The sequence below is a fragment of the Pestalotiopsis fici genome, assembly GCF_000516985.1.
Source record: "Pestalotiopsis fici W106-1 unplaced genomic scaffold PFICI_Scf_4, whole genome shotgun sequence".
NCBI classification, from domain to species: Eukaryota; Fungi; Ascomycota; class Sordariomycetes; order Amphisphaeriales; family Sporocadaceae; genus Pestalotiopsis; species Pestalotiopsis fici.
In genome coordinates, this window is record NW_006917094.1 from 1,563,774 (window position 1) to 1,586,486 (window position 22,713).

General features: G+C 49.8%; 7 protein-coding genes across 7 annotated transcripts; 2 read left to right on the top strand and 5 right to left on the bottom strand.

The window, feature by feature from the left end:
* Positions 1-534: 534 nt before the first annotated feature.
* PFICI_06451 (uncharacterized protein) lies at positions 535-2,630 on the top strand (the record flags this gene model as incomplete). The annotated part of the gene is made up of 6 exons (XM_007835032.1): positions 535-646; positions 718-822; positions 891-1,608; positions 1,681-2,025; positions 2,079-2,179; positions 2,239-2,630. The coding sequence occupies 6 exons, from the start codon at positions 535-537 to the stop codon at positions 2,628-2,630; spliced, it is 1,773 nt and encodes a 590-aa protein (XP_007833223.1).
* Positions 2,631-4,476: 1,846 nt separating this feature from the next.
* On the bottom strand, positions 4,477-7,351 carry PFICI_06452 (uncharacterized protein; the record flags this gene model as incomplete). Its single annotated transcript, XM_007835033.1, has 3 exons — positions 4,477-4,839; positions 4,918-5,980; positions 6,036-7,351. 3 exons carry the CDS (start codon positions 7,349-7,351, stop codon positions 4,477-4,479), a joined length of 2,742 nt encoding a protein of 913 aa, XP_007833224.1.
* Positions 7,352-8,412: 1,061 nt separating this feature from the next.
* On the bottom strand, positions 8,413-10,529 carry PFICI_06453 (uncharacterized protein; the record flags this gene model as incomplete). Its single annotated transcript, XM_007835034.1, has 3 exons — positions 8,413-8,600; positions 8,667-10,160; positions 10,229-10,529. The coding sequence occupies 3 exons, from the start codon at positions 10,527-10,529 to the stop codon at positions 8,413-8,415; spliced, it is 1,983 nt and encodes a 660-aa protein (XP_007833225.1).
* A 2,029-nt stretch (positions 10,530-12,558) lies between these two features.
* Positions 12,559-13,173, top strand: PFICI_06454 (uncharacterized protein; the record flags this gene model as incomplete). The annotated part of the gene is made up of 2 exons (XM_007835035.1): positions 12,559-12,705; positions 12,772-13,173. 2 exons carry the CDS (start codon positions 12,559-12,561, stop codon positions 13,171-13,173), a joined length of 549 nt encoding a protein of 182 aa, XP_007833226.1.
* A 178-nt stretch (positions 13,174-13,351) lies between these two features.
* On the bottom strand, positions 13,352-14,032 carry PFICI_06455 (uncharacterized protein; the record flags this gene model as incomplete). Its single annotated transcript, XM_007835036.1, has 1 exon — positions 13,352-14,032. One exon carries the CDS (start codon positions 14,030-14,032, stop codon positions 13,352-13,354), a length of 681 nt encoding a protein of 226 aa, XP_007833227.1.
* Positions 14,033-14,637: 605 nt separating this feature from the next.
* On the bottom strand, positions 14,638-18,283 carry PFICI_06456 (uncharacterized protein; the record flags this gene model as incomplete). The annotated part of the gene is made up of 5 exons (XM_007835037.1): positions 14,638-14,790; positions 14,847-15,598; positions 15,649-17,893; positions 17,976-18,020; positions 18,116-18,283. 5 exons carry the CDS (start codon positions 18,281-18,283, stop codon positions 14,638-14,640), a joined length of 3,363 nt encoding a protein of 1,120 aa, XP_007833228.1.
* A 3,109-nt stretch (positions 18,284-21,392) lies between these two features.
* PFICI_06457 (uncharacterized protein) lies at positions 21,393-22,479 on the bottom strand (the record flags this gene model as incomplete). Its single annotated transcript, XM_007835038.1, has 2 exons — positions 21,393-22,282; positions 22,392-22,479. 2 exons carry the CDS (start codon positions 22,477-22,479, stop codon positions 21,393-21,395), a joined length of 978 nt encoding a protein of 325 aa, XP_007833229.1.
* Positions 22,480-22,713: the final 234 nt, after the last annotated feature.

Genomic DNA, 22,713 nt, shown 5'->3' on the forward strand with positions numbered 1-22,713 from the left:
CCTTTCTATACAATCAATTGCCTTTTACAGCAACCAGGCAGAAAGGGCTATGTTTTTCTTCAGCTAAGCTTAGGGAGGCCATTTTTGTAAATGGTTCGACCCACCATACAGCACCTATCTGGTCAGTTTGTGTGCCGTGCATCGTGTAAACTTGGCCGGAGAACTTGAATAGGCTTGAGCTGTGCCGAAAAAAGTAACCTCTTGTCTCAGGTGTGCAGCACTGAAAGCCCGCCAATTTCTTTGCGGCCGAAATGAACACGAATAGAAAGTGCAGGAAGCAGCATCTTGTGTTTCCCACATAAGCACTTGGTTAGATTACCCCATAGCTGACAGCCTTATGCTTGATGGTAGAGTTCCTAGACACATTATACGTTATGTTGGCTCGGGAGATATTTCACACTTTTGCCACATAAGACCTTTATTTGCTGTCTTTTCGTTCGGCCAACTTCACTTCTTACAGACAAGCAGTTTCGGTCTATAGTGAGGGATCACGATTAATCACCAACGATATATGGAGACTTGCAAATAAACAAGATGCATTCTTCACTTCAAAGACTCGCTATTCTTCTTCTGGTTTTGCCACGTCACGCAAAATCATATGATGTACCTCCGGTAGATGCCTACTTTCGCCGAATGGGACATAGCAGTGAGTCTTGTGCTGTCTGTGTATGTTATGTGGTCACAGATAACATTCACTGATGCGATACTTGTGGGCAGTCGTGGTCATTGGTGACTATCTTTATGTTCAAGGCGGCGAAATCTCATGGGACGCGGGCAATGGAACAGCTATTGGGCAATTTTCGGACATATATGCAAACCGAGGTAAGCATGCGATGTCTAGGCGATGTGATTGTGTTTCGCAACTTTCTGCTAACATGGAATCCCACAAGTAAACAAAACTTTATCATTGCCAATCGCAGAGTCTTGGAACAATGCCACAGTCCAGTGGATTGAAACGGATAGTGTTGTTTCTGCGCCATCCCTCAGGCTTCCAGCATTGTGGCCTCAGGGCGACTCATTCTTTACCTGGGGTGGCTCGAAGCGTTTTGGATTGCCTGTTGAGGACAGTCTGCTTTGGCAGTTCACAACCGATGGAGCCGGAGGAGGAAATTGGACAAGTTCCCAACCTGCTAATATGGAGACTTTCAGCAGCATCCGTCGTACCACTGCCGCTGCTCGAGCTAGCTGTCGTGGCGTAGGACTCTATCTCGGTGGCTACGCAGCCCCACAAACAGACGTTGCCTTCAACGATGACACAAAAGCTTTTCCAGTACCAGGGCTTCTGACCTATGACATGGAGACGGCTACCTGGAGCAACAAAACCTCGAAGCCCGGCTTAAACAACTATGGAACATCTGTGTATGGGGCAGCTACTTGTCTGGAAGACTACGGCAACAAGGGCGTGTTCATCACAATTGGAGGCCAAATGGAGACCGATCTCTCGGCATACAGCGATAACGGACTGACCCTGTTCGAAACAAGTACATTATCCCTGTATGATGTTGACGCTGACCAATGGCTCAAACAAAAAGTCTCCGGAGAGGCACCGGAACAAAGAGATCGAACCTGCCTCAGCACTGCTCATGGTCAAAACGGTTCATTAGACATGTAAGCTGCCGCTGCGAACATGATTCCATCTCCCTCAACGCAAGGCGCTGTGCTGACCAAAATACTACCAAGCTACATGTACGGCGGCATTCAAAAAGGAGGTACTGACCAGGTCAACAAAGTGTTTGACGACATATGGATACTCTCCATTCCAGCCTTTACGTGGTTCAAGCTCAATGTTACCGGCACTCAACGCTCTTGGCACGATTGTGTGATTATCGGAAGCCAGCTGGTCTCCGTGGGGGGTTTGGGAGCGGGCGTTCGTTTTAACGAGTCTGTCCAGTTCAACGACCGTGATGAATGGCGCCAAGGTCTCGGGGTGCTGGATCTCGCCTCCATGACCTGGGCGGATGGTTTCAACGCAAACTCGACGGCATATGAATCACCACAAGTGGTAAAGGACTGGTACCGTGATAAGTATGCTTGACGCAGGGACTTTTGGCAACAAACACACTGACTGATCGACACAGTGACTTTAGAAACAACAATTGGACAAGTGACGACGTCAAACAACTATTCACAAACTCCGCCAAATCAACGAATTCCACCAACACGACTGATCCAATTGACGGTGAGTCACGAATCTCAAACATTTTGCTGTAGAAGCAGTCCTGACTGAATGGAGCGTAGCAGGGACTGTTGCATCCGAGGCGGATGGCCAGAAAATTTCCATCGGTAGCATCGTTGGTGGTGTAATTGGAGGTGTCGTGGCCTTGGTGGCGATCCTTGGTACTGGCTTCTGGTATATGCGACGGCGAAAAAGTAAGAACAGCAAAGCTTCCACCGCCATTGATACACCAAATGAAGGAAAGAAAGAGGACCCATTGCGTTACTGGGCAGAGACGCACACACAGCAGTGGTATTATGCAGAGCTCAATGGTCGCCCTGGACTATTTCAGCTGCCGAGTGAAGGCAGTGAGAGGCCTGCCGAGCTTGGTCCCCATGCCGAGGGCCATATCCCAATCGAACGCAGGAGGGGAATCTCTGAGCTGTCTGGCAGTAGTCCGGAAATGAAGGGATGACAGTATACGTATAACATTGTATTTTGTGAAGCCCTATGAACACTTTTATTGCATCTGTACAGAATTGAAAATCACAGAGCTTGAATACCTAGTACTCCAATCCCACAAACGCCTCTATCCTTTTACACCAAAACCCGACTGTTGATCAGATGCATTTTCCCACCAGCTCCCCCCCCCCCCCCCCCCCAAAAAAAAAAAAAGAATCGAGCAATGAATTCAATCTTGAAGTTATAAATGGTACGTGGCAGTAAATACCATTGACGAAAGAATTTCGGGTCTTGGCAAAGGCACAACCTTTCCCCTCGCGTCTCTCTTGATGATCGCCAGCCGATGCAGATAGCTTAGAGAAGACTCATGAGGCTGTCGCTCAAAGTGCCCAATAAGCCTGAGCGGAGCCAACGTCGAGCTCCAGACACCAGTCGTCCCTTGCAGTGCATCGTCTACTTCAAGGCTTGACGCAGGAATACCTTCGAGCTTGTCTTGATCCCGGAAGCGACCCATGATCAGCCACTCGATTACTCTCTGGCACCTCTTTCCAATGACCACGGCACTTTTGAAACCATCCTTCCCCTCATAGCAAATGGAGGCGCCACTGCGAACCAGAAATTTGACACTCTCGAGTCGATTGGAGAATGCTGCTGCCATGAGCGCAGATCTGTATGGACTTCCCTCAAAGTCAATGCCGGCGCCCATTTCCAGGCAGTGTGCCATGACACTCGTATCGTCAGTACATGTAGCTGAACAAATTGGACTCCAGCCCCGGTCAGGATGTAGATTGGAAACTTGACGAAGATCCTCGACGTGGAATCTGCGTCGATAGTATCGCCACAGGGGACCCATCCATGCCGCGTTCTGTGTTGGGTAACACATTTGATGCCATGGAAATGGGTTTGGACGTTTCAATTGTACCGCTCCGTTGATTACCATGCTGCCTGTTGCATAAGTATACATGGCTAAGTGCACTATGCTCCTGCCAGCAGCATCTTCAATATGAGAGCTAATTCCAATGCTCATGAAGGATGACAGGGACTTTGGGGGGGGGGGGGGGGGGGGGGGGGCGCGCACAAGGTTGCAACAGAAGTCAAGCGCCTGATGTAATGTGGGAAAAGGTGGTGGACTGGTATTTAGAGGTGCTAGAATGACATTAGCATCGATCGTTTCAGTTTGGTAGTCGTCTTTCAAAGGTACCTCTATGCATTCCGACAGGAAAGTCATCACTGGGAGATTGACATCCTCCCTTCGGCCATGCAAGCTGGTCGAATACAGCCTTTGCAGCAACTCGAACGCTTCAGAGCTGATATCATAACTGATGGAATGGACGTCCATCAGAATGATCCGGATGACGTGGGAAATCGGCATCGATGGGCACTCTCAGGACAGCCACAGACCCGCCACTGGCTGCGACTTCCCAAACACACCCCCCTCCGTCACAGCAACAGACAAATATGGGCTGTTGTTTGACATTTGGAATGCTTGATCCCATGGCATTTCTGTCATCAAGATTATGCCTGTAGAGGAAACCGTGGTCGTCACTCTTTACATGCTGTAGTAGATTTTGCAGTGTTCGCAAGTGTTCCTCGTTGTTTTGAGCGTTCTGAACACAGTAACCAATGGCGCCCCGGCCATTCTCATCCGCCATGTCCAGAGATGCTTCTGAATCAATGAGCATTATCATCGATTGATATTTATTTGCATTTGGACGAAACCAAGTACAAGGGTTGGCAGCGTAATAGAAAGACGTCCCTCCACTACCGTAGGGTCCGTCAATGGTACGACTGGACACTTTAATCAAGTGTTCTACTACTTCTAGAGAACCCCATTCCGCTGCAATGTGCGTAAAAGAGCACTATATCAAGTCTTGAATCGTCATTTCCTGATCGAAGCAAGGGTCATCCTCGCATGCCGCCAGGGTCTCCAAGTCACCCTTTTTTATGGAAGTCATTAATGTTGAATATATAGTATTGTCTGACATTGTGATTTCCATTGGTAGCAATGACTCATCAGTCGTGAATTTGTAGCCGCACTCGATCGCGTGGATCCAGATGAGGGTACAGAGCTGACGCCCAAAATCAGTCTTGTTCAGTCCAGTGCCTATTAAGTAAACCACAAAATCAAGAGCATCTGTTTCAAAAGCGACACTATGAGGCAGACTTTTTTGAATTTCCCATATATCCTCAGGACGCGGTAGCCAGCCACTCGCCAAGGTCCACTGTAGAGTCGAGTAGTTGCCGTAGCATTGTAGGTCCAACATTGCTACATCAAGAATCGTGTGTCCCAAACCACATACAAAATAAGCTGAAATGGTTTCACCGCGGGCAAGGAGAGCCTCACAGAGACGTGAATCCTTCTTGATGCTGCGGTAAGTGTACCCATGTAGAGGATCATGGCCAAAGCTCACGAATGAGGAGATTCCCAAAGCTGCAAAGTCCAGCATAGAAGGCGCCTTGGTATTAGTGTAGTTGCAAGCACCTTGATCAATGAGCCACAACCCTACGTCAACAAGATTCAAGGCCGCAGCAACATGAAGTGTGGAGATATCTCGTCCCAACAAGACATCAACTGCGTGTTTGATCTTTGTTGACGTTACAACAAATTTGAATCCGTCAGAACCATTAGGCTCATTGATGTATGTATAAAAGGCAATGAGCCAATTCTTGTAATTTGTTGTCTTTTTTTGATGAAGCAGCACCTTTTCGAGGTCGAGTATCATGCCGGATTGTGCCATCCCTGCAGCCTGAGCGCGATGTGCCATTATTGGCCATGTCACTGCAGCAAAATGGTATAGTGGAAATTCATCGCAGGTCTTTTGCATGCTCCACGCCTCAGCCTCAAAGTCCCGGGAAACAGGTCCATCAAAGTTCTTCAGTAAGAGGAATCGAAGAGACTGTATAGCCGTGATTTGATAGACCTTTTCATCTGCAATATGATACAATGCCAGGTCTGGCCTCTGGAGAAGCGAGGAGTCTTGCAAGTATTCGCGTACACTGAAGTGGGAGAACTCGAAAAAGCGGCCGTCGTTTGATTTGCGAATGAAGCTAGAACAGCTGCGAGAGATTTCTTCATCCCTCACAATTGCTTCTTTGTCCAAAGTCACACCTATTTCATCCGGGGTAGAGACGGCCTGGCAAAGTTGTGGAATTGTAAGCTTGAAGTCGTCTTCCTCAACAGCAATCAGCTTCAAAGAGAGCTGCACAAGTCTTTGAACGCGTCCGTTTCGCTGATTTATGCGATGTAGTATTCGTTCATAGGTCTCAGGGAGAGTTCTTGGCAGCTCCTCAAGTGCCGCCCGCCGATCTGCATCCGTGGGACACTCGCACAGTACATCGAGTTGGCAAGCAACCCAACGGAACCTAAACTGTCAGTAAAGCGTTGCCATTTTCAAATCATGGATTGATCTGAACTTACATCCCTTGTGCCCCCTCAATGAGTTTTGACATGATTTCATCCTTGAGACTCGCATTCCCTAGTCTCAAGCGCTTCTGTTCAATCCTTTTTTCAAGCTCTGCGCCAACGAATAAGGATATGTCTTCCGTATGTGCGGCAATTGGAATGTGGTCAAAGTCAGTTTCCAGTTGATCGCTAATGTCAGCCTCGTGCCGACTGCACAGGGCCATTGATATGGTTCTCGCGTATCGTGCAACTTCGGAAAGCATTCTGCTTACTTCGCCAGCCTTGTCGCCACATTCGTCGAGTCCGTCGACCACCACCAGGACTTGGTCATATTCATTGGCTTGCCTCACAAATAAGTCCCGAAGATCTTCAATGTCGGGAGTCATTCTGAACCCAAACTGGGGCTCTATCTTGTCGTAATATTCCTTCAGCAATTGAAAGGACGAATCTCGTTGTCGACCTAGTTGTGCCATCAGGGCTCGCAGGATGTTCGAGATGTCCCATGAACTTTTCTTTTTGTAGTCACAGAAGAAAAAGGCAACTCCAACCTTGGGCGTGGTCTCCAGGCGACTCAACGCTTCCCGAATGACGGCTCCAGCCAGGACTGTCTTACCGGCACCAGGTATTCCGCTAAGCCAAAGCTTTGACCGGGGCTCCGTAAGCCATTCACGGAATCTCGGGGACTCTGTGAGCCACAAGCCTGTCATTGGCTGACGTAGATTCCAGCTTGTTCGGAGATTGGGACTCGGGTCATCGACCATGAAAAAGTCCAGAATCTTTGAACGCATGTGGTCGATTTTAATGCGCGTCAAAACCTTGAGGCTTTCCACACTCTTTTGTATTTGATTCAGTTTGCTTTCAACGTTTTGCACTTTGCTGAGACATGCCATGAGATCTGCCATTGTGCTAGCTTGCAACGCAAGCTGCAAAGTCTCTTTTTGACGTGAAAGCTCGTTGACCATTTCCATAGTTCTTGATTTCCCAAAAGGCCACTTCAAAGCTTGCATGGCATGCTTGATGCTCTTGTTGTCACCTGGAGTAGGGTCAAATCTCACGATTCGGCCTAGGATCTCGTTCAGAACGGCCCGGCACGAGTGAACATGTTCCAGTCGTAAGGGAGAGGAGCGTGTGGCATCTTGCTCCAAGGTCTCGGTCAACAGCTTGACTCCGTGGAGGACGACGGCAACAGATTGTAATTCAGTGCAGAGTGCTTTGATATCCTTTTGTGCATTCGAAGCATCTTGAGTGTAGCGAAACACCCCACGAAACGCCGAATCGGCCAAAGACAGTAGACCCGCTATGCTGGCCGCGATAGACAAGGGATCAGCCATGGTGAGAAGATGCCCATGGGTTTGAATGAGTTGAGAATGGCGTTGATATGTCGTGTTTGAAGGAGAGAAACGATATTGTCTTGTCTTTGCCCGTCAGGCTTCTGTAACCGGGATCTGGGCACCCCGCAGCCGAAACGATGGCTCTAGATATCAACATTGCAGCAGTCCAATCGTAATTGACTTCCACCCGCAGCACAGCCCGAGGGCATGCGCAAGGCTCTCCTCGGGTGTCACGACATGCCATTATCTGCGCGTGGCCGATTGCCTGCAGAGAATTGCGGACCAATAGCGGTATCACTGGAAACAGGTAGGCGGCCAAGGCATACTCGTCATGCGAAGCATGGTTGATAGGTACACTTGTAGCAGCCGCTGGAAATCAACGAGAACAGCAAATCGCAGACATGAAATGGGAGGCTTGGTAAGAGAGTCATGCCAAGGAAAGATGTATCACGTCCACCGGGATCGAAGGTCCCCCTTCACTTGCGATTAATTCAATCGAGGTCTCAGGCTCTCGGTATGCGTGCGAAGGCTTGGATTGTTGCTGCAGTTCTTGACAGCCCCGCACCACCTTATTCCATCTTATTACCGAACGGCGAGTTGCCCACAACACAGAGTACTAGATACCTACCTACCCACACTGGTATTACCATTTTACGCCGCCTTTCATAGTACAAGTCAATTTGATGATTCGAAAAATTCTCGACAAGGCTGACATTGTCCAATTCCTTCACTCATGGTTCAAAGAGAGAAATCATGCTATCAACTCTGATCTCGCTTTCCTTGGAATCAGTGCGCGATGTAGCCTTCTGGCTGCTGCTGCCGGACCAGGCTGTCCTTTGCTGAACTTGCAAGGCCCTCAAAGTCCTGCTGACGCCCATGGCCTGGAGAACTCCACCACAGTGACACTCATGAACGCTTTTTGAGCTTCAAGGATGGCGTCTAACTCAAGAGTAGTGCAAGTGGAAGTTGCCATTGCCCGACTGGCAAGTAATACAATAACTGACTTGTCTCTCGCGTGCCACCTCCCAGAGCCCAAATGTGATTGCTCATACGGGTAGATTTCAAACCAAGACAATATCGCGTTCCACAAATAGTTGGCTCAACCCCAAATAGCAATCCACATACTCATTGTCGATACTTAGTAACCCGATTCGTACAAATTCCCCTTCAGCAGTGTCGTGAGGCACAACCACAAGTGCTTCCATGAGTGAATTCCCCACATGCACATTGCCTGAATCGCCGTCGTCGGCTGGCGGGTGATGGCAGTACATAATAGGCAACACTAATACAGCCACGTCATCCCCCGGTTTCGTACCTCTCAATTTGGTGTCGATACAAATATATGCATCCGCGTCGTCTCTCCAACATATCGACTGCCCATTCTCACAGTCAATTGACAAGCATTTGCCTCTGACTCGACCGTCTTGGTCGCCGTAAGGCTCCCTGATGGTACACGTCGCGGGAATAAGCTTGCCTTTCAGGTGCAAGGCCACGGCTGCCATTTCGCCACTCCAATCCAGGCGTCTTTCAATCCGAACAAGGCTGAATTCTTCAACGATATTTCTGCAGCGTCGGTGGTGCCTGATGCTGCCTGGGTGGATCTGGGAATCAATGCTGGCCCAGCTCCATGATGGTGCTCTCCACTGGACTGGCTTGGTCGGATTCCGATCAAAATGAACAAACCAACAGAGCTCCCAGCCAAGTTGTGGAAGCCAAAGCCCAGCGACGAAGTCTTCTTGGAGGTTGAGCTGCATGCAACGTGCAAACCCCTCGGCTACGCCCCGAAGCGCCACCAGCTTGTCGGCTGGCTTAGTCAATCCACAACGCGTATAAGAAATGAGAAAAGTCCGCCAATTATTGAACATGTGTCTATGCCACAGCTCCGACTTCCAGGATCTAGGACGAGCAACCCCTGATTCGCAAGGGTTCGGCATAAGGTCATAGAGTAAATCCTTCATTTTGAACTTGTTGTACATCCAGTAAACCTGTTCCCCATAAACGGATTTTGGTGTTCCATTTGGGAAAGCTTCATTGGCATGGACATCGAGACATTCCCAGAACAACTGATCCCGAGCAAAGGATATAACTCGTTTGGAGAGAACGCGTTCCTGCATAACCCAAGCTCTCGTGTTTAACTTCTGCTTTTCGACAGAGTCTTCCCACTGTGTGGAGGATAATACCAGGTATCTCTTGAGCTGTCTGCTCTTTTCGACTGTGTTTGTAGGCCAATGAACGTCTACCAAGAACGAGCAGTCCACCTCCTGCCTATGGGTGAAGAACAGCCCTTCTGTGCTATCAGCAGCTCCCGTCGCCGAGATATTGCAGACCGCGTTGGCGTAGACCTCGCACATTTTCGACGATTCGTGGTTCCAGTCGTCCCGGCTGTCTTGGAAAATACAAAGGGAGTCGATCCACAAGTACTCGAAACCCAAGTCACGCGTAATCTGTACAGCGTCGCGAAACGTCTTGGGGAGACTGGTAGCCGCGATGCCATCTGTCAGGCCATCGAAAGTGCTCTTGTTAAGCAATGGCACGTTTGACTTTCCCCAACAGTGACTGAGAGTGAGATAAGCAATACTGTCCGATCGTAAATCATCAGTTGTTCTGAGGTAAACTTTATCCCGATCAGGACCAGCAACGTAGAGAAGTCGAGATGGGGGATCGTCTGCGAGATGACGCGAAATAGTCTTGGTGCGGCACGCAGCATGGTTCTTAAGGCAGTTTTGAAGCTGGTCGACGCAGAACTGAAAAGACGATGCAGCTTTCGTAGTATCCGGGATAGATTCTTCGCATTTTATGCCGTCAAGTTCTTCATCATAGCGTGTTAGCTGCCATCCCTCATCGCAGCCAGTGGTTGAAAGGGGATCTTTAGCTCACTGTCTGGGTCTCTAAGGTTCAGGTCAATACAAGATCCATGAACAGTTGTAGCGCTGTGAGCAGAAAGTCTGAGCGATAGACCAGACTCCAAGTCCCAAACTTCGTAATATATTTGCCATTCTTGATCAAAGTGGCGCGAGATGAGTTTTGTATCAATAATAGCGCAAAGGCGGCACCATAAGCGCGACGATATCGTAAGAACGTCCTCGGATCGTAGTAAAACCTTTTCTTCATCAACGCTGATCGGATGCTGAAAAATCTTTCTGCAGTGATCGCATAGTGAGGCAACAGGTACAGACATCTCGAGAGGTCACAGCGGGTCTTTCATAAAGTTGGGCTTGCACGATGCAGGCAGCGACTTAGGTAGCGAAACGATTTAAGAAATGCCCTCATCGAGTGCGTGCGGGGTAGCCATTCACAAGGCTGTCAATCTGCAGATACTCAGGCAACAATCTTACGCCTCCACCGCCGCATTGGTCGAATATGAGCTCGATGCGACATAAGGTGCATCTTAGGTGTGTGCATCCTTACTGAGTCTTATTTTCTGGGTAGGAACAAGTCCTCGAAGTATAGTCGTACTAACAAGTGACTCCCTCACACTTGGCGCTTCCGGGGTCGTGCTGACGGAGCTGCATCCTGCTCTAGGTCACTACGAGTGTAAAACCTCCTGTGTTGGACTTCATGCCCGGTAGTGGATACTTGTATGCAAAATCTCACTTGTGCCAAGCAGGGCCACGGTTCAGTCAGGCCAAACCAGAAAGAATTAACCCGGCAGGGTAAAGACGTTTGTCGGCGTTCGATACATGATAAGCAAGGAGCACTGGGGCAAACCAGCACAAGACATCTCGTCAATCCATATAGCTGCAACACCAGCAAAGATGTGAGGTGTGATGGGTTTTCAGAGACCAGCCATCGATATGAACAAGTTCTCTGCATCAAATGGCAGCTTCTTCTTGAGGCTGTTGGTCCTTCGCTCGAAGAGCTGATTCTGGACCACGGTGCCCCCACGGCTTGTGTGTATACTGTAGGCGATGGCGACCATGTTCCTTTAGAGAATAAACCTACCTAACCTAGAAACTAGCCAATGAACGGGCCGGGTGATGTGGGTCTCAATGGAAGGTATCTGGCCAGCGTTGTGAAATATCCGTATATAATGGGCACTATACACACCCTAGTAACCTTATCTCACACAGCAAGTGAAGTGATCTCTCATTCATACCCTACGATGTGATTCAATATACGTGACTTGAGATCTTCGGCGAATCAATGACTGTCTCTATCCAAGATACCTTCTGTGACTACTTCGAGTTAATCCATGTGCATATTGGCTCTTTTGGCTACTGAATTCATTCCTTTATCACACAACAAGAGCTGGAAAAAGAATTGGTCTTTGCCATGATAAAGAACAAATGTTAGTAGATTAAGAACGTTCTCCTGCATACTATCAAAAACCCTTTTTCGACCCTTTCGTTTGATCAGCCGTCTCCCAAGTGTACGGCGCCATATAAACTTGTGATTAGCATCGTGAACTGCGTCGCCGACGTGGACCAGCTGAAAACATCAGAAGCATCAATATCCACGCCGAGAACTACTTCTCGTTACCCTCCGCCCTCTGATTTACTTAACTCTCCGCTTTTGCGCCTTGTGGCCTGGACAGCTAGGCTCACGAACAAGCAAACACGCACACGTAATTGGTGAGAATCAAAACAGGAGTTCCGGTCCTTCCCCAGAACAAAAAAGTCGTCCCTCAGCACTCTCCTTCGGTTTCATTGCCTTCTTCCAGAACCTGATAAATCAGCAATCGTCCCACCTTGGCAAATAAGACAATAATTACAACATTTCTCTGAAAGAGACGGCTCCAACTTGACTTGCAATCACCAAGCACAAACCAGAGCTTGCTGGCTTTTATACTCCCGAACTCCCGAACTCGAATTCAAGAATGGAATCACACTATACCCTCAATTTTGGCATTCTCTAAAGCCATCTCGTCTGAATCACAACATCAATACTTGCGGACAACTCCCACACCACGCTGACACCAAATCCACCTTGTTGCTCGAGCCTTTCGATTCTTCTACATATAACGTTTCGAAATCCCGATGCAACAACACGCAGGCGACCACGAACACAACTGCTGATAGTAGAATTACAGCCAAGACGAGCAACATTCATTTCACCAGCTACAAACCTTTAATCTCGATTAGCTTCGTCTTCATTCCTGCCCCTTCCTCAGTCTACAGCAACGAAGCCGGCCCAATTTGAATGGCAACGCCAAGAACAGCACTGCGCGTATTCCTCCCAATCACCTCCCGACCACCGACTTTCTCACCATGACTACCCCCAACCACATACAGCCCTTTCGAGTTCCTCTGGCTCAAGAGGAACTCGGTGACCCCGAAGCTGTCACTGAGCGACAGACGAGAGATCGCGAGGCCGTAGTTGAGCTCTGGGCCGAGGAGACCATTGCCAACAGCCTGGTCTTTTTGGAAGCACCTTCGCACTACTGGAAGATGAGCAGGAACGCCACGACGGAGGAATTTTAGGAGACCCTCTACGATGTTGTATCCTGCACTGATCGCGTGCTGGACGCCCTCTGTTCATTCAGCGGCGCCGACGAAGACGAAGACGACGAGATGGATGACGATGACGACGACAAGGAGGACAGCGAAGAGGACGAGGACGAGGACGATGGTTGGTCCTTGGTCAGCGCCCCGACCGACTACGCCGAGGACGGCTGCATCTACCTCGGCGAGCAGGTCCGGGGCGTGACCTTCCCCGTCCCCGTCGGCGCGGGCTGCCCCCGCGGCAGGGTCCGCGAGGTCCTCGAGGACCTCAACGAGGCCTGCCGCGAGATGCTTGGCCTGCCTGCGGGTGCGCTTCCTGGCCTCGTTGGAGGCGAGAGCGAGAGCGTAAGCTCTTGCTTTACGGCCGACTCGTACGAGTAGAGATGGGAGGAATTTTAGAAAAGGAATGTTTGAGTTGTTTTGGTTTTTGCTTTCTCTATTTTCTCTCCTTCCCTCTGTTGGATAATAAATTGTTGGCAATAGAATATGACAATTGACGCAATGGAAAGATTTTCTCTCTGTATTATTATTTCTATGCTCAGAGCGCGATTGTTCGTTATTATTTCTGCTCAGACAAGTGACTATACTCGCTATACACTCCTCCTCTCCCAACACACTTTCCCACAACCAGACTCGCGCCCAGAACTGTCTTCGTCACGACCCATTGCGCCCAATCCGGCCACCAAGAGTCCTGACGTAGAAGGACCGGCCAGTTATCACATTTCCAAAAGAGACACCTTAACTCATTCTCCAGCATCCACTCCCCGCCGTACAACTCAAACCATGACACTTTCTTCTTTCCTCCGCCAGACTCTCCAGTAATCTCTCTTCTGCTTTTGACAAAATCCAAAATCATGCCATTTAAATTCCGAAAGAAAACCTCCTTGTCTCCATCCCGAGGATCCGTCCACTCCCGAACCACCAATTCCTCCTCGTCCCCAGCCGTGCGCTGACTACTCCGCCTCCACTCATGCACCGCTCCCCTCGGCACCGTGACGACACCGTCCTGTGCCGTGACCGCCGGCAGCACTGTACCCGCCAGCGTGACCTCGGCTGCGCCACTGAGTACCTGCAGAAACTCGGTATGCGACTCGTGCCAGTGCGGGCCCGACGACCACGCCGAGCCCACCGGCAGCGTAATTGTGGCCTGGCCTGGGACCGAGAGATCGTACACGACGGCCTCGCGCCCCGGGCGGCTGAATGTTGGCACCGCTGCGTAGTTGGTTCGTCTGGGAGACATTATCGCCGTATTATCTTTGGTTGTTTCTCAAGTGGTTTGTCCCTAGACTAAGGAGAAATGTCTGCTGTTGACTTTTGTAATCTCGTGACTTGTGATGCTTGGAGTATTCTCATATCGGCTCCTCTATTCATGTATTTTTACTTGGACTATGAGAGTTTATTAGATTTGTAAGCTCATGGATCTGGCAAACATGTTATCCCTAGCTCTTCAAGATTGACACGTAAGCTTTTCGAGATCCTGTGACTAGCCGGACAAGTCAGATCAAGCATGCATTTTCACTAGTGCGACTATAGTAAGTTTGTTCATAATTGAATGCACTCACGAACAATATTAGAATTTCTGCATTGCCTGTGAGTTCTGAATCTGCTTTACGTAGAACAAATACCATCTATTTATTGCATTGTGATACTGTTTTATTTATACTGTGTTTAATCCATCGTGTCAACATTCATCCAATCATATATGGCTTGTTTCCGTCGTCCCTACACGTTTCGGAGACGAGATATTCTTTTTGCCACTGACCGAGAGGTCGATCTGAGCGTACGTATTGCCCTACGCGCTGAGTGGCGGTGGCACCGTGTTGCTCTCGGCGTTTTGGTACCCTCCTAGGAGATGGTCTGGCTGCCCTCGCCTCCACCACGGATGCGACGGTTTGCCTCTTGCTTGTCAGCTTCAGTGACATCGCTGGGATCTTTGCGCATGTCAGGTGTCCACTGGGGAGTGTTGGGGCTGTGACCAATCGACATGCCCACCGAGATCTGCGCTGTGTCAGCCGTGAAATTTTACATGATCCGAATCCAACAGGAGAACTTACCAAAGTCTCGAGGGCGCTGTTCGAGTTATCCACCAGGTCATCGTCAAAGACCATCTTGCCCTCCTCGAAAAGAAGTACAATCGTGCTACCGCCAAACTTGAAATATCCAAGCTCTTCACCGCGCCTCACTTCTTCGCCTTCCTTTCGAGTAATGACCGTGCTGCCGACCATCATTGCACCAACGCAAATGACCATGACACGACCGTGGTTGGGAGTGTCAATCGGGCAAAGAACACGGACGTTCTCACCATAAACGTCGAGGGCTGATCGAATAGCCATGGGGTTGACAGTGTAGTATTCACCTTCAATCAGCTTGGGCTCTCGGAGAATACCGTCCACAGGAATATGGAAGCGATGGTAATCCTGAGGAGCCAAACGGAAGATACCAAGGGCACCCTTTTCGTACCGCTGAACATCCTCGGGATAAGCATCGCCGAGAAGTCGCTGAATCGTGAACTCACGGCCCTTGATCCAAATATTGGTGGCCGTGTCAATGTTGTTGAATACAACAGAACGGCAATCAGCTGGCGACACGAAAATGTTGGGGTTTTCTGGAGCCGAGCAAGGTCGAGCGCCGGGCTTGAGGGCACGGTAGAAGAATTCGTTGAAGTTCTTGAACTCCTCAATTGGTAAGAGAACCTCATCCATATTGAGATTGTGGAACTTGATGAAGCCGGGAATATCCTCTTTCGACGCCGGATCATCGTACTTCTTACCCTGCTTGACACTCAAGCTCTTCAACATCTTGCGGACTATATGGGGTTAGTAAGTTCTCATGATAGCATTGGTGTCTGACACTTACTTCTCTTGTTCTCCATGTCCTTGGACTTGAGACCCTTGTAGAGCAATCTGATGCCGAGTCTGACGTAGACACTCATCTTCTCCTCATTGATCTGGCCAGTAAGACGGTCCTGGACCAAGATGTTGGCCGAGTTGGCACCCAGCTTGTAGCCACCGTACGAGATCTTGGTGATGACCTTGGAGTACCACTTCCTCTGTGCTTGGCTGGCAGTGACGAAGCCTCCCATCATAATGGAGTTGACTTGGCGCCAATCTTGACTAGCACAAGTAGCAATGTGAGTGATGATGTCCGTGTCCTTGCGCTTATTGAGACGCGGCTGATGGCAGATCGGACATTCCCTGATCTCCACGACGTGCTCTTCACCCTTGTTGACATTCAGATCGTCCTTGTCAAGGCTCTCGCCCTCTTCACCAGGGGTGCTCATGGTGGGAACGACGATCGTAGCTGTAGAAGGCTGCTCACCCTGGATGGTCGAATCCTGGGAGCTCAATGTAAAAGAGCCTTCTTCACCGGGCGTTTCGGTCGGGGTAGAGTCGCCGCTACTCGCCACATGGCCAGGCACGGACAACATGTCCTTTACTTTTCCGGCATCTGGTAATACACCCTTGAATTTGTTACCGACAGAAGAGGGCTTACTCTTTTGCTCCAATTGGTCTTCCAGGCATATAACAGCTTCGTCCATGGTGAGATTACTAGTCTCTTCACCATTGGCAGCCTTGTGCGGGAATCTTTGGAAGAAACTGTCGATGGTGGATTCTCGCAGGGTCGAGCCGAGTGTGTCAAGCATGGTGGTCAGCTCAACCTTGGAAATTTCTCCACTTTCATCCGTGTCGTACTGTCTCAACATGGCACGCCAAAATTGTTGACGTAGCGCAGGGTATGGCATGTACTTGGCACGAATGAATAGTTGCGGGTTGTGCTTGGCCTCCCATTTTTCCATGTTCTTCATCTTTAGGGGCACGGTGAATGGAACAAAGTCAGGGTCATCCGCAGCAGCTTCGCCGGTTTCACCACCCGCTGCATTTAGCACAGGCAGCTGCTCAGGCGCAAGAAGATTAGGATCGGGATTGGCTGCAACAGCTCCCGGTGCATCTCCCTGGCCCGACATGGTGGAAGGGTTCTTGGACAGGGGCGGGCGCATCTTGTTCAGGCTTTGCGACGAGGCCGATCTCGACATTCCCAGCTTGGCCAAGCGGGACTTCTTGAGGGGAGTGAATTCTGGAGGGTCTTTGAGATCGTAAAGACCAGTTTCAGGGTCTGCTTTGGGCGATTTTTCAATAATTTCTTGCAGAGGGAATGAGGTGGAGGCAATGAAGTCGTTTCCAGAGTACTTGTCGCGGTCAATCACGGTAAAGGCGAAGGAGTAGGTCTGCTCATGGTTCAGAACCTGGAAGAGCATCTTCTCGTTAAAGACCGGGTTCAGGTTATGACGAACCACCTTGGTGCGGTAGGTCTTCTTGCCGAGCGAGGCCACGACAAAAGGATCCATGTCGAAGCTTGTCTTTGTAAAGTTGGACTCTGGCGGCAAATCGGTAATACTGCCAATTTCCAAGAACACGAGACCTACGACATCACTTCCACCGTTCGTAAACTCATAGGGATTCTTTCTCTTCTTGCGCTTGAGACCCTTGATCCTCATTCTCCGCTTGCGCTTCTCAATGGCCTCGGGCTTGGTAGGGTCTTCGTCTTCTGGGGTCTCATCGTCGTCGAGTACATCTTCGTCATAGTCCTCGTCGTCGTCTTGGGAATTGTCAGTTCCACTGCGTTGAAGGTCGGGCACCGCCGCAGAAGTAGTGCCTTTGGAAGACGACCTTGGGCCGAGTATGGGAGTTCTCGTCGGGGTGACATTTCGAGATGGCACGTCGGGCACCAAGCTGGCGAGCGCGCGAAGTTTCTCCAGTACTTGTGCGTCAGTAGCTGCGGTGTCGTTCCCGTCAAATATGGTAAACTGCAGCAGGATTTCTCCAGAGACCACACTGTCCTTGCTGCCAGTTCTCTTGCTTTTCAGAGGATACCATCTTGGTTCTTGCTCGTTCCGGTCGTTGTTGAATATCTCCTCGAGCGCTAGATCAAACTCGCCCAAGTAGTCTTTTCCGAACCGATCCTTGTCCCAGCAGATGGCTTCGAGGAGGAGGTTCTCAATGCCACTGATGGGAAAAGTTGCAACGACATTCCATTCGGGGTTCAGCGTCTTGGGGACGCAGTGTGAAACGAATCTGTTTTCGCCGCAATTCAATTGGAGGTACTGCAGAACACTCGAAGTTAGTCGCAGGGTCGGACCGAGCCTATGGACTCGATTTAAACGTGCAAAAAACGTGCCAACTTACAGGATCTGAAGTACCTCCGCGGTCCTTGGCGGCCAAGTTTCTTGCCTGTTGGCAAATGCATGTGTTAGTCTCCACGGTTCCGCCAGAGAGCTCCTCCTCTCTCTATACTCTAATAACATTCCGACAAGGGAAGCTCTTACACGAATAACGACGACTTTCAGGACCAGGCCAGCGTCCTTCTTAGCCTCGGGGCTTGAACTTTCTGCCTTGACGGATCGCATTGGGCTGGTGCTGCGACTGTTTGTGGATGAATTGGTGTTGGATTTTGAAGTTGTCCGCTTGAGACGGTTGGGGATGAGGGAGACCATTTTGAATTCAGTTTCAGGGGAGCGCGTCCTCCCAGCTGCTGGGCAGGCGCTGCCAAGTTTCTTGTGATTTGCAAATCAAGGAGGGGACGGGCAATCGAGCTGCACAATGAGTGACGTGGGCGATCCGCGAATCCCCTATCCTATTGGGTATTGGGGGCCTTTCCCCAAACAAGAGCGAGCTGAAGGTTGGGAGGCGTCTCTGCCCGCCTACTGCAACGTACAGTATTAGGTGGGATCCGGGAAGCGTGCGTGTGCTGCTGCTGCTTGTTGCAGGTTTACTTGCCGGCACTAGGCGCTGAATGGTGTCAAGAGTAACCACACAGCCAGGGTGGGAGGTTCCAAGGAGCTGGAAAAAAGGAGCCAGACGACACCTGCGACGAGGTGAAAGGAGAGGGAGATAAGGATGAAAATGAAGATGAACAAAAAACTATGTTATTATCGGGAAAGCAAAAAAATGAAGCAGTTATTTGCAAAACCGGACTAGGAGCTGGACATGAGGCAGTGAGCGAGTCGGACTGGCGGGAAGGCATGCGACAGCTATTGAAGCACCATTTGGGGGGGATGTTACGTACTCGTCGAGGTGCTGTCTGCTAGTTATTAGCAGCAAATTAATTAATGAGCCAACTCCTCCCTCAATCCCCTCTTAGCTTCTTTCCCCCCTTACGCCTCGGTCACTAGTGTGAGATGGGATGGATTGTTGCTTAGAAGCTTGCTGCTGGGCGCTGGCTGGCGACGGTGCGTAAAACCGTCAAGCCCCCCAGGTGGTTCCCGTCATGCCAAGAAATCGCGCGTTCGATGGCGGGGCAAGGCTTCCGTCATTCACGACTTGCACACTAGCGATAGCGTCAGGAATTCTGGAGAAGTCGAGTGGAAGGTCTGTTCCCGGAACCGTCTCGGTGGTTAAGAGGGGGGAAAAGGTTTTGGCTTTGATGGGTATGATCGTAGTACTGTAATTCCGGATTGTGATCAGACTGGTGAAAGCGCCCTTTCCAGAGCGGACAGTGGATGTGGACGTGCACGTTACTAGGAATAAGGCTGGAGCTGAAAAGGTGGATTGATGTCTGCAACAGAGAAATAGAGAGAGATACAGTGGAGAAAAAGGAGAGGGCAGATGAGATAAGAGCGAGAGGTCAAAGTTCAAGACAATGAAGCAAGTCCATTTCTATCCATTAAAGGTTAAGCACGGAATTAACCACCATCTCTAGATTCTGTACTCAACCGAGGGGGAGGATCACATCACTTTTAGCATTAGGAATAAGAAGCGAGATGTGCATCATAGAATGGTTGGTACAGGCTGGAAAAGATGCGCAGAGGATGCATGATTGGCAGGCTGTCCCCATTTCGGGCAACGACAGCGCAAACGATCAATGGTAGAGTGTTTGAAAGTAATACAGTAAATTGATACATCACATCACTGGGTTGCTGTATATGTGTTCCGAATATACACAGTACGCCCTACCCAGCCGTAGCTGACTGCGCTGGATTGGTGAAATCAGGATCAGATCGGCAAGGGATAGCCGTGTCCGGCCGGGGCAGTGTGCATCAGAATCGATTTGTTGTTGGATCCTCCTACATCATCATATACAAAGTCTATATGTGCCTTACTTGCTAGATATTTGTATACTAATAGGCAGGATTTTACATTATGTACTTCATACAAAAGGCTACCACTTTGCCTGTCCGTGGATCTTTACTGTTGGGCAAGAAATTTAGACCCTCTGAACTGATTGCCCTTTCCCATCTTCACCCACAAACAGAAAGAAATGATCGTCGACAGGGAAGTTTGGCCAGGATCGCTGAAGAAGAGTCGGGACAGACGGGGGACGCAAATGCACACACGCGACCCGGTGCCACTGTCTCGGTCCTTCGGGGCTCAGCAAACCCCCGCCTAATGCAACAGCTTAAAAAGGCTGACTTGCACGATCCCAGCGCCCAGTGCCCGTACATAGCAGCTTCTATTACTTCACTTTCTCTTATCAGACCAGAAAGCCCAAGGTTATTAGTCGAAAGGAGGGAAGAAGAGATGATATCGTCATTATACTTTTGACCGTCTGTCCCGAGAGCTGTCAAAAATAAATATTACGGGTTGCTCGGAAATGGCACAAGTCTCCAACTTACTAGGCAAGGTACCGACATGGCCAAGATAGCTTAAATAGGGATCCAATCCTAGAGTGTTCGTTTACGTGTACAGTAGTAGCGTTACGTTAATTGGTAATGTAGCTGTCCAAACTTTACTGCTTACCAGCTACGTCAATATCAGAAACAGTGTCCACTACATCACGGGCTATGGCGGGGGGCAGCGCTGCTGTTGAGAGCAAGGCAGATTTCCATTTGCAATCTAGAATCGAGATTCACTAGTTACGTTTTTTTTAACATTGCTGACGATTGGTGGGATCCACATCATCCTTCTCTATTTTGGGCCCAGCAATGTGTTTGGTCGTCCCTTTTGCCAACACGAACAAGAGGCGGCACAGTTTCCTAGCTAGCATTTGCTGTCTTGAACTCTGATGTCCCATTGTTTCGAACCAGCCAAGCCAACCCAGCGCACCGCCCCCCCACAAGTTTTAGTGTTGTATATCAGGCACTTTGTGAAGCAGGTCAATTCCGAAACACTGCTTGGCATGTCTCTTTCCGAAGCGAATGTGCGGGCATAAAGTAAGCCAAGTCAACCAACTTCCGTCAAATCTGGGACCGCGGCTTGGTTGCTGTTGGCTGGCTAGTGGTGATAATCCCATTCACGGTACCTGCAAGTTTCCCTTGTTGCATTAATACGACTATTATAGCTATTGTCGATGCAGGAATGTCTCGGTTTCCACGAGCTCCAGGTTGCCAACCACATGTCAGCAAATGCCTTACTTCATGATGAAACACTTTAAAAATAGAAAAAATCGTGGGGTGAAACCCAAACATATTGGTTTATTGTCTTCAACAATCTATTTCTACCATGTCTTCTTAATAGGCAACCAGCCCGCAATTGTTCTCATACGACCCATTACGCCTTGCTTATGCTCGTGTATATGTAAAAAGAATCTTCGAGAGCATACGGGAAATCCATCAACGCCAAGTATATGCAAAATTTAAAAAAAGAGGTAATCCCAACAGAACTAGCTTATGCCTGAACCCGGGTCATGGGATCAATCTCATTGACCTCGGTAATGGCGGGAGTCTTGAGCTCCGTGTAGGCCTCGGGCCAGAGGAACATCTTCTCCTCCTTGGAGGGCGACATGACGGCAAAGCGAGGGATGGCCTGCTTGCTCGACACACGGCGCCACATGTTGGCACGGGGGTTGAAGATGGCCGGCAGACCATGACCTGCGGTCTTCTCCTCGTCCTCCTTGCGGATCTCCTCGAGCTTGGTCTGGATGTCGGCAAACGTGTCAAAGGGAATATACTTGATCTTGTGCTCGACGCAGTACTCCTCGAGACGCAGACCGCGGCGGGCAAAGAGGACATCAGCCTCGCGGGCGGCGGGCAGATCCGAGACACCGTCGCCGATGAAGACAATGAGGGGAATGGTACCGTCGTCGCACGTCAGCTCGGCCGCTGCGCGAGCCTCGTTGACGGAGAGGGCCTTGTCGTGGCCGAGCTCAGTGTCGTGTCTCCAGATGGGCTTCCACGACGAACCATCCTCCTTGATCTCGGCATCGTTGGCAATGATCTGAATGTGAGACGACTCTTCCTCGCCGAGGAAAGTGTCAAGGACCTTGCGGAGAATCGGCTTCAGACCGGCGGAGATGACATTGAACGGGATTTCGTTGGCCAGGCACCACTTGTGGAAGGACTGGAAATCGACATCGATCTCGAGCGTCTTCTCCATGACCTCAAATCCGTCATCGAAGGGGACATTCAAGGAACCCCACATCTCTTCTGATACATCTCTGAAGGATCGCTCGCCAGTTTTGATTTGTTCGTCGAGCATCTCGCGTTTCTTGGAACCACAGCCGTAAGCGTCGAACAGCACGTGGCCGGTATCTTGCATGAAAATTGTTCCATCGAAATCTGGGATCTGTCAGTGGGCGATCTCTCAAAGTAAAGCAACCTTCAGTGGACAACATAATGTGCGTTATGCGGAAGGCCACTCTCATGTTTGAAGATGACTGAGACATACCTGAGAAGCAGATGACCTTTCTCTTCTTGGGTGCTTCAGGCGCAATGGCCTTGACCTGTGGGACAGGAGGGGTGAGTGCGGCAGGCATGTCGACGATTTTACTTTTGACGTAAAACTATAGAATAGTCTGATGTGTATAGGTCGAGACCTATTTGAGTTTCTAAATGTGTGAGAAACAAGACAAGGATTGCTGTCCGGGTATTGAAAATTGTCACTAATAGTCAACAGAGCCCAACCTACGAGGCGCGCACAACGGAGGACAAGAGGCAACTTATATAGAGCAAGTCCGCCACGATAATGACTATGCTAAACTAGAAGGGTC